Source organism: Alosa pseudoharengus, unplaced genomic scaffold, assembly GCF_046254945.1.
Source record: "Alosa pseudoharengus isolate Yale_2024_CS ecotype anadromous, Long Island Sound unplaced genomic scaffold, YU_APseudo_1.1 YU_APseudo_1.1_scf_6, whole genome shotgun sequence".
Classification (NCBI taxonomy): Eukaryota; Metazoa; Chordata; class Actinopteri; order Clupeiformes; family Clupeidae; genus Alosa; species Alosa pseudoharengus.
This window is the reverse complement of record NW_027468848.1, coordinates 41135504-41146306: the sequence shown is the minus strand read 5'-3', so window position 1 is coordinate 41146306 and position 10803 is coordinate 41135504. Positions and strand designations below refer to the sequence as shown.

General features: G+C 41.4%; 1 protein-coding gene across 1 annotated transcript in view; it reads left to right on the top strand.

Moving 5' to 3' along the window:
* The first annotated feature begins 6562 nt into the window (after positions 1-6562).
* Positions 6563-10803, top strand: part of mrps30 (mitochondrial ribosomal protein S30) — a 30898-nt gene continuing 26657 nt past the window's right edge. The window contains exon 1 of the mRNA XM_076269784.1: positions 6563-7185. Within this exon, the coding sequence (XP_076125899.1) occupies positions 6600-7185 (586 nt within the window). The 5' untranslated portion in view covers positions 6563-6599. The remainder of the gene's footprint in view (positions 7186-10803) is intronic.

Genomic DNA, 10803 nt, shown 5'->3' with positions numbered 1-10803 from the left:
CGCAGTGGAGTAAAAATCAGCCAGAGGCATACCAGAATGCACAGCACTGTCGAAATGCTGCCTGAGAATGCAAAAAACAGCATCCACGTTGCCTGAATCAGACACCTGCACATTATTACGGAGCCAGATCCGAATTACATCCCTGGCGCGACCCATCAGTCTGCTAAGCAGCTCATCCACACAGTCCCTCCCAGTGTAGCCACCCTTATTCAGATACAATCTCATTAATCCCTCCCACTCACACAGAGAGAACTTATCACTACCATCACCTCTAAAGAAAGGCGGCTCTTTCCTCTCAGACTTGAGAACGAGATTCAATTTCGACGCATCAATAAGAGTACCACCCCCCAGGGAATGGCCGGCAGAAAGAGCTGGTGAACCTAGACCGACGTTATGCGCAAGGTTTGCGCTAACAGACTGACTAACGTTAGAACTGAGTTCCCTAACCTGCTCTCTAGTCAGTTTAACAGGGATGGCCGACTCAGTGAACTCCAGTGGTGGCAAATCCTGATGTACAGGCGTGGAAAATGTTACCCTATCTCTAACTACGCCACCACTGGCTAAACCAGGGCTACCCGGAGTACTAAATGTCAGAAGGCCCCTTCCTCTCCCCACACTAAAGTACCCATGACTCTCACCAGTGAAATCCATGTTAATGTAAAAATGCAGGGAAAAGAAATAACACAAATCATATGCTATATACACATGTATACAATGCTCATTTGCAACACACACACATTAAAACACCCTTGAAAATGCGTGATATCAGAGTCCATGCAAAAGATACACGTCAGACGACACTGACGTTCCTGACGATAAAAGCAGAAGAGGCGCGGCGACAGTAGACTTGAGGCAGCACAGCAGCAACAGCTCCGGTCCAGTGGAGACGTCACATCAACATGCAGCAACCCAGGTGTTCGGCTACAGCTGAACTGACGACGGGTCAAACGGCACCAGTGTAACAGAGGTCGTCTCTCCCCTCCCTCGATCACTCTGCGTTGTGTTGTAGTGGAAGTGATGGACGCCACAACCGACCTTTGCTTTAATATTTATTGCTCTGAAATCTGGAATATGACAAATCAAACACAAATCAGGCAGGGAGCGAGCCAGTCGCGTCACAGCTCCTCTGCCTCAGGACAGTAGCAAAAGAGAGCGCGGCAAACTTACGAGACACGCAGTTGCGTGAATCGTCATAAAAGTACATGTGAAAAGACAATAACACAATAAAACAAACATGGCATACCTGGAATATGACAAATCAAACACAAATCAGGCAGGGAGCGAGCCAGTCGCGTCACAGCTCCTGCCAATCAAACAGGTAACCCACGTTTAAATACATTCAGTCAATTCACCAGTATGAAGATCTGTAAGCTAACTAGTTAACGCCGCTACACCTGCAGCCACGTTAGCAGACTGTAGCATGTAAAACTGAGGTAATATGCACTGTGTCACGATGTAACATAAAAACAGAGATTAAACAAACGTAACTCGTATATAAGGTGTGCAACACCAGAAAACAGTTCTTTGTGAAAAATGCACAATACAAGTATATAAAAGATATGATGTATTGTATGCAAGACTCCACATACCTCTGCCTCAGGACAGTAGCAAAAGAGGCAGAGGAGGGGGCTACATGAACACTTAAGGGGTCTTCAGCGTGGGAACCAACCCCTGCCACACCCAAGCCACACCCCCCTACAACCTACTGTACCTCAGAGGCGTGGGAAACTACAAAATATGTCCATAGAACTTGTAGACACGATGGGGAAATTCAGGGAAGCATAATTACCCCTGCTACATAAGCTACAAGTAGCAACTGCCCGATAATAGGCTAGTCTGTGCCACTTGTGTAATATTCGCCGGCCAATGTTATATTAGTAATATTTGATTCATTTCTACAATAGCATTCTTGTGTCAGTTGTAATGTAAGTCAGTGTTATGGAATATGACTCATCAAGTCTCAGTTTATAGCCGGGTGAACACCTGAACACCTAGCAAGTAGCCAAGCTAGCTGGCTACGATTTACATACAATAACAAAGATCCTTGCACCTTTTCAACTCTCTGGTAATATTGCATTCACAAAATACAACCAATAGTACGATAATGTTAAATCTTACTTGTGAAAAGTAATCCCCCGAACCCTGTTTCGATGGATTTGAGCAGGAATATGCTGCACATTGCTCTGGCATCTTGTTTCTTCTGCTGCAACTATAGCGGCTGCATTTCCTGTTTCCAGCAGCCAATGCTGTGTCTTCTCTGGCACAAAGGCTCTGGCATTGCAGCAAATCACCCAGACGTCATTTTTTTACTTCTGACGTCAGACGCAAAGTTTTTGCGCGTGGCACACGTAAAAATTTTACGTCTGACGCTCAGACGTCTATTTTTTACTCCTGAAGAAGTAAAAAATCTACACGTGGAGGCGTTATTTTGACAGACGTTATGTCCTAAACGGCTTGCCATAAGTTAGGGGCTCGTCATCACTTTTGTCGTCACGTTGTAGTTTGTTTGTAGTCCATGTGGCGTTTCATGTCCAACAGTTTTAATCAGGGGCGCGACTACCCATTTTTGAGGGGTATGCAACAACAATATTGCCCCCCCCCCCCAAAAAAAAAAAAAAAAAAAAAAAACACAAACTAAAGCAAAACAAAAGACCAATATTTTACACTATTACTGTGTATTAGTGTCTATTGAATATGTTTTTAAAGAAATGATGCCAATTTGATGTTTAACTTGATGTTATACTTGATAAGTATTGATAAATGGTGCATTGCCACTTTAAGAGAGTCTAAACGGTTCTCATAATGTCCTTTTGCCAGCTAATGCTCACAATGGATAAGGCTGATAAGGATGGATAAGGCACTCTTGTTTGTTTGCACCACATTGACAACACAATATTAAGTTATTACAAGGAGCCTTCATTGTTAGGATATGGAAAAATGTAATGAGTTACTGCTAGCATGACATTTCTGTTTGCAGTTGGCCATTAAAAGTGCAGTATGAGCATGGTAGCCACCTAGCTATCTGAATGGAATAGGCTATGTTTCAATCGGCATTATGCTTAACAAGCGCTAGTTAGTCTGTTAACATTCATATTGACCTCTCCAGAATAAGTCCCGCCTCCGTAACTTCCGTATCCATCCAACTTCCGGGCGTGGATTGTCTATGAGAAATAACATGGCGTTTCGAAATATCATACCGGTAAAACATCTGTAGGTAGCGAAGTTGAAAAAGCTGGTGGGCAGATTGGCCTACACACTTCTGCCATATAGTTTCCACTGGATTTTTTGATTGTCGGTGCCGTTTAAGTAGTATACTATAGACTATACTACTTAAACGGCACCGAAAAACAAAAAATCCAGTGGAAACTAGATGGCAGAAGTGTGTAGGCCAATCTGCCCAGCAGCTTTTTCTACTTTGTCACCTACAGAGTTTGACAGGTACGATCTTTCAAAACGCCATGTTATTTCCCATAGACAATCCACGCCCGGAAGTTGGATGGATACGGAAGCTAGGAGGCGGGATATATTCTGGAGAGGTCTATTTGCAAGCCTCCAAGTACAGACGTCATCACTTTAAATCTTACATGTTGCCTTTCACCGTCCTGCTGTTGCATCCCTTGACATGCCATCTCCTTTTCCCTCTTTCTTTTTCTATTTTTAGTCGTCAACAGCTTTTTTTTGCTGTATCCATCTTTTTCCATAGACGGCAACTCATACTTGTAGGCCTATCTGCTCGCCCAGCGCTCATGGCGCCCCCACTCCCTCTTCTATGTCAAAATTCTATAATGGAATCTTATGATATAGGGCGCCTACTCTAGCCTGTTAGTCCTCTAAAATGTTATAGAACATTGAGAAAAAGTTGAAATGATTTAGAAACGGACAGCAGTAGCTACGTATAGAAAATACCAAATATATATATATAGATTTTTTTTTACCCTCGCTTTGGCGCCCCCATGGAGCTGCGCCCCTATGCGCCGCATATAGCGCATACCCACTTTTTGCGCCACTGGTTTTAATGTGAACTTGAGAATTTGCCGTTTTTGTAACTTGAAAGCTGCATATCTTTCTTTCACAAGCGTCTTATATACAGTTGTTTATTTAGGATTAGTGAGCGTATGTTTTAACCTTTGACGTGGCATCCATGTTTGTCACACATTCTGACGGCAAAACACATGAACACTCGCTGTGGGAAAAACAAAAGGTTTGTTCGACTTAATGCAGATCTGCTCAGATTTGACTTGATGTGATGCATGCTGGGTTGAACACAATGCATACTGGGATGGACACAATGCATACTGGTTCGAAATCCTGTCTGACTTCTGTCAGCCGGGGAGGGACTTACCACCGTGTCACCATGTCACATGACCTTAAAATATCACTGGAGTCTTCGCCTGCAGCCAGATCTTGCAGTTGCTTCATGACGTCAGTTCAAAAACGTGATAGGGCTGTTTGGGAGGAATCTCCTCATGACGATTTTGACAGGTTTCTCATGCTGCTTTCATATGTTGGAATATGCGAAAATGTACAGAAATCGAAGGGATACTTTCTTATATGTGATTTCTGCAACAATGGTAGGCTAGCCTACGGAAAGCGTTTGGATATTCTGTTATTTTCTGCTGTTGGTTAAATAGATATAATAGAGGCACATACGGAAAACACTGATATTGAATTTATGTGCTACAATGTAGGCCTGTTAACTATTCCAACAGTGGTTTATTTAAACTACATCATAGCAATTTATTTCGTCAGTCATCATGCTCTTTTTAATGAGTAAGAATGAAAGTTATGCTGTATTTATTGCAACCAAAATTCCGTGATATCTCCTGCGAGTCACGTCAGGCAGACTGTAGCCGGTCTGTCCAGGATAAGCTGTCGTCTGTTGTAGCTCGTAGCAGTTAGCAGTTCATCTCGAACGTTTGATACTGTTAAGCATAACACATTTGATGTTTTGGACTTTTTTGATTTTGGTCAGTTCTTCAAGAATGCAATAAAAACTTTATATAATGATTGTAATAGTTCAGTGAAACTTCCAGGGGGTACTAGCCTAGATTCAACATATCTAGAAGTTTTTGTTTATTTTAGTTATGCAAATATTGTATAGTATAAGTACACACTCTTTTTAGTCTCCAGAGGGAAATTTGGTCTGTGAATTAGTGAAACAAACTCAGCACACAGTGAAGTGAAGCACACACTAATCCCGATGCAGTGCAAGTGAGCTGCCTGCTACAGCGGCGCTCGGGGAGCAGTGAGGGGTTAGGTGCCTTGCTCAAGGGCACTTAAGCCCTTGGTCGGGGTTCGAACCGGCAACCCTCCGGTAACAAGTCCGAAGCACTAACCAGTAGGCCACGGCTGCCTGTATTAACATACTGGAAAGAGAAATAAAATGTTGTCAGCTAGCTGGTGACACGGCTATCTTTCTCAAAGATGAAATGCAGGTCAAGAAGGTCATTGAGCGTCTTAAGGAGTTTTCAAATATATCTGACTTACATTTAAATCTTAAGAAATTTGCTCCTTTACAGACAAAGTTACATATTTAGGTATCGTCATTTGCAAAAATCAGTTAGAAACAATGCAGTGTAACTTCCACCCCCTCATCCCAAAAATTAAAAGTAGGTTTAATTTATTGCTAATGCGAGACTTATCTATCAAAGGTCGCATACTCCTGTATGATGTAATTTGCAGCCAGGGTAGTCTAGCAACTCTCCGTTGGCTTGAGAGCTGGACAAATTAAACTCTATCAGGCCAATCACATCATGTCGGCGATGGTGAATTTCCACGTGAATTTCCTGCTACTTGAAAACAAAGAAGATGGATGCTACTGCTGGCTAACAGCAGTCTTTGAATCGCAACTCGAGTTAAGCTTTTTTTTTAAACTGGCAAAGGTTTGATCAACTAGCCAACTAGGTCCACTGGTAGGAAAATGCATGGGACTCATGAGCTAGCCGGTTGTAGCGCTATCCTATTGCGTGCAGAGGAAATTTGAAAGACAACCGTTGATCCTGCCCTTCGGATTTAGCAGTGCCAATGGTAAGTTCCCAGACCCTACATCTTGATGTGGGTCTGGCTCGTCAGGCTAATAGACAACCTTATTAAATTTTATATGGAGGAACAAACCTCACTACCTAAATAATCGGGTCATACTGTAGGCAACTCATATGATCAGGGAGGCCTAATGTTCTAGACTTTCATTCTTCAAATATCATTTTCAGAGTAAACTGAATTAAGAATTACATTGAAAATAAAAACAAGTTATGGTATTTCATTCCAAATTTTATTTTCCGGAAAGTTGATGGAATATAATTTTTGCTTCAATGTAATTTTGATATTAACAAACTTCCTAAACTGTCCAATTTTCATAGTATAGGCAGGCACTTTTATGTTGGCCTCTCACCTACAAGCATAACTTCTCACCACATAAAACTTGTCAGATATAAAAATAAATCTGGTTCAGTAATAAATATACTGTCATTGGTTACACTGTAGGGGGCGGTAATGCTATGACAGGTGTCTAGTGGATTTTACGAGGAAATGAGAAGAAGTGGTGGTCACATAGCGGAAGAGCTGAAGCTAGAAGCGGAAGTTGCTGGTAACATCCAGTCATGGCTGCCATGGTAAGGTTGTTTGCTCGGCGGTTCAGTAGTGCTGGGGTACCAGTCCGTGTAGGTACCCCAAATATTTGCGAAAGCATGGCAAGGTATCCCGCTGTTCTTCCGTCATTTACGGCTAAAAGTCGATCCGCAAAACGGCGCCGTGTGGCGGAATTCTTTGACCACCTCCGTGACTGCAGCGTGAAGGATAAACTGTCATCACTTACAAAATCCCAGCGGATGAAATATGTGGTGTATCCGCAGACGTTCGCCCTGAATGCAGATAAATGGTATCAACATTTCACTAAGACTGCGTATATTACTGGGCTTCCTCAAAAGTACTCCGAGCCAATTAATGAGACAGAAGGATCTGCAGGTAGCCAGACCACGTTGCCTCAGAATGAAGATGCCTCGTTAGCAGAGATTCGTAACCTTGTCTGCAGTTCACTTCTACAGGAGAACTGTCAAGTCAGGAAAGGACAGGATATTCTTCACAAACAGCTACAGCACACAATGGCTCCTTTTCTGAAGAATTTGACCTGTGGTATGGCGAGTATCCTGGCCAAGCAGAATCCAAACCTACGATCCTCCGCTTTTGGTAAGGTTACATTACATTATTCATTCATGGCATCTGTTACATTAGCTCTCTCCATGAAAAGCGCTATACAATTTTGTAGTAGTATAACTATTAAGCTACCTCCGACGGCCTACTGGGTCATTAGAGGGGATGCATCCCCTCTATTGAAATCCGAAAACTTCTTATTATTTTCCTTTTTACCTTTTTGTGCGCGCTATTCAGCCCAAAACCGCTTAACGTACAAATTTGGTTGAAACACCGTTCCGTAGATCTTCCCAGGCTTTACCGTCCTATCCGTTTTTCATTTTTGAGAAGTTTATACTTTTTGTAATTAAAAGTGTATTTTTCCCCCATAGACTTGAATGGGGGCTGTGATGTCATAATAGAGCCAGCTGCGCTCGTTAAGTAGTTCTCAGAGCAGTTCCCAGGCTAATCAGAACACTGGCACAGGTGTCACCTGTGAGGATTCCAACTGTCTCAGCTTCTAAGCCAGGGGTGTCAAACTCATTTTGGTTCAGGGGCCACATACAGCCCATCTGATCTCAAGTGGGCCGGACCAGTGAAATAATTGCAAAACATCCTTTGACAACTCCAAATCTCCAGCTTAGTTTTTTTCAGTAGGCTATGCTTTACCCTTCAGCCTACATTTGTAGCCTACATAATCACAAGGGATATATTAGATTATTACACATTTATTCAGAGAGGCCAATGAAATTGAAATAAAATGCATTTCACTCTCATAAACAACTGGTTTATTTTTATAGTTGAGTGGATAGGCCTACATTTTTACATCTGACCACCTGAACCAACTCACCACACTAAACTCAAGTGGGAGCTATGAAGAAAGTTAACATTCTGCCTTAAAAATGTAAATGTGCAAATGTATGAAAAATAAAAATGAATTTAACAAACATAAGTTAGCAGTGCATGAGCAATACGATCAACTGATACGATTAGGTTACATCAGATCAAATAATTTTGTAGGCTAGGTGGCGGTTCTGTGTAATAGGCCAGATCCTGCACCCATTCCGGGCATTTAAATTGCTACTGGTCTGCCTTTTTTCTCCAAGAACTGTCCAATTTCCTCTCGTAGTTCAAAGAAACGCTTGAGTATGGCACCTCGGCTTAACCACCGTACTACAGCTAAGAAAACAGTCAAACTGACGGTGAGTCAGACCTCGCGACCTGATTAAATTTACAGTTTGCACAACCACACTTTAACATGATCCAAGTTTAGTGTTTTACAACACAACACTTCCTGGTGCAAAATACAATAAAATGCCCAAACATCTTGTCCTCCGTTTGCAGGCTGCACTTTGTCTCTGAATTTTGTCGCAACGCCTGCTTTTCTCCCGACAATGTAGCCAAACTGACAGCACAGGACCAGTCAACTCCGAACTTTTTTTTTTGTTTTTTGGCTGCGCCTAGCGGCTGAATTGAGCATTTCGGTTATTTCTTTGAAAATTCATAACTCCTCACAGGAATGGGCTAGAGATTTTTTTTTTGTTGACATCGTCAGAAATGTATTCTCTACAAGTCTGGGCCGGATTAAACCATCTAGCGGGCCGCATGTTTGACACCCCTGTTCTAAGCATACAATCAGAGCCCGTCTACGGAGAGCCTCCCCACTCTATTAATCCCATACAAACCGAATTTGGCTGCAGTTCACCAGAGTTCACCTAGATGGCGATCGCGGGCGAGTCCAAAATACATGGGGTCCTATGGAGCTACATGGCTACATTTATTGTTTTCACCTATTTAACAACTGAAACCCTCAGATTTTATTTTATTTTTCGCAAAATGGATATGGATTATCAATCAAAATTGAAATAATCCGGGAGTCATGTCCTTTCGTTTTCTTACAGGTTGGGTCGTTGTTGCCCATAACACGCTAGCATTGATGCTATGCTATGCTATGATCATGCTAATGAATGACGTCATTGACACGTTTGAAAGGCTTTTTAGAACAATTAAGTGACTTTAAAAAATATAATACAATACCAAGTGTATTGTCTTTGTCTCCCCTTTCGAATACAATATTCAAATTACTTGAAAAAAATATATATCCCGAGAAAAGTGGATTTTGAGGGGTACAGCTCCATAGACCTCCATTCATTCTGGACTCGCCCGCGAGCGCCCCTAGATGCAGTACCACACCGGAAGAGTTCCGAGAGTGAAGGTTCTCCCCTTATTAGACATTCTCTGATACAATCTAGCTCTACCTGAACTACACATCCTGTTAAAGTGTTTCCTGTGTGTCAAAATAAAAGTCCCAGCCATATCTCATGCATTCAGCATTATATCTCCAGAACGGCTTGACGTACAGGCTTCAAATTTGGTACGAGTGTTTTTATGGACTCAAAGATGAAGTGAGTTGAAGTTGGAGGTTGAAGGTCAAATGTCAAGGTCAAAAACACCTTGAGTGTGATATCTCAAGAATACCATGTCACACAAGAATCAAATTTGGTTACCCCAAAAGCACCTTTGCAGGTATCACAATTACCCTACCAACCAGCTAGCAGCAAGCTCAACAGCCCCACCAACACCCTAACCAGCAGACTGCATCCCCTCGTGTAATTCCTCGGAATTGCATTTCTAGTTCCATGTGAATCACCCAATTTCAGCACAATTTGGCAGGTGACCCTCTCTGAAAAAATCTGAAAAAAATCACAGGTGTGTGTTGACCAAATCCATGCATAGATCTTAAATAGTATAATGTATAACTAATCGTTGCAAAACTACAGGCCTTTCAAACTTCAAGTTATTTTAAGCATTGTGGTGAACAATCCTTTTTGTTCAACTTCCAACATTATTGGCTCTTTTGGTATTTCACACACATTAGTGAAACTATGTGAATAGAAGTACATTTTTCTGTTGAATTAAAAAATCCAATCGGATCAGACGTATCTTGTGTACTTTCTCCTCTGCAAAGCTCTGAAAATGGCTATAAATTCATAATGTAAAAAGACATCATCACCTTTTAGGGCTTCTCATTCAAAAAGTATGTGACACAAATTCATCAGATTTTTTTCCTACTCATATATGTATTATAAGGTCCTTGTAATGTAAGTGATAAGGTCCCATTATCATTTTCATATTTTCAGAGCATGTTAACAGTTAACAGGGTTTTTTTTTAATGTTATCATATATTATTCTGTATGTGAGGATCATCTGCCCAAAATTTGGGCTTGTTGCTGAGTTTCTTTTTTTTTTTTAAATATTGTCTATAAATCCACTGAATTTGTACTGGATCTGCAGTACCACTTTGCACCACATGTGGTACTCTTTTAATAAGTCAATGTAAGAGTAAGAGAGTCACTTGTTTGCTGCACATATCCAATCTCAACACACAGTTTATGGTTCATAGTTGAATTGGTCCAAATAATTATTGCAACATGAACAACATACTACTCATACATAAATCTTATTTAGAGAAAATAAACTGATCAAGTAAATTATACACACATAAGACTGACTGGTCATCATACATGCAGCAAGAGGATTTAGCATAATTACCATCTTTGTAACGAGCTTTCTACACCAGCTTCAATCTATCAGTGCCTATGTGAGTACTTTAATAATTACTAGCCAGCTGGTTAGGCAAAGTCTATATCCATCGTCATATATATATAGAGAGAG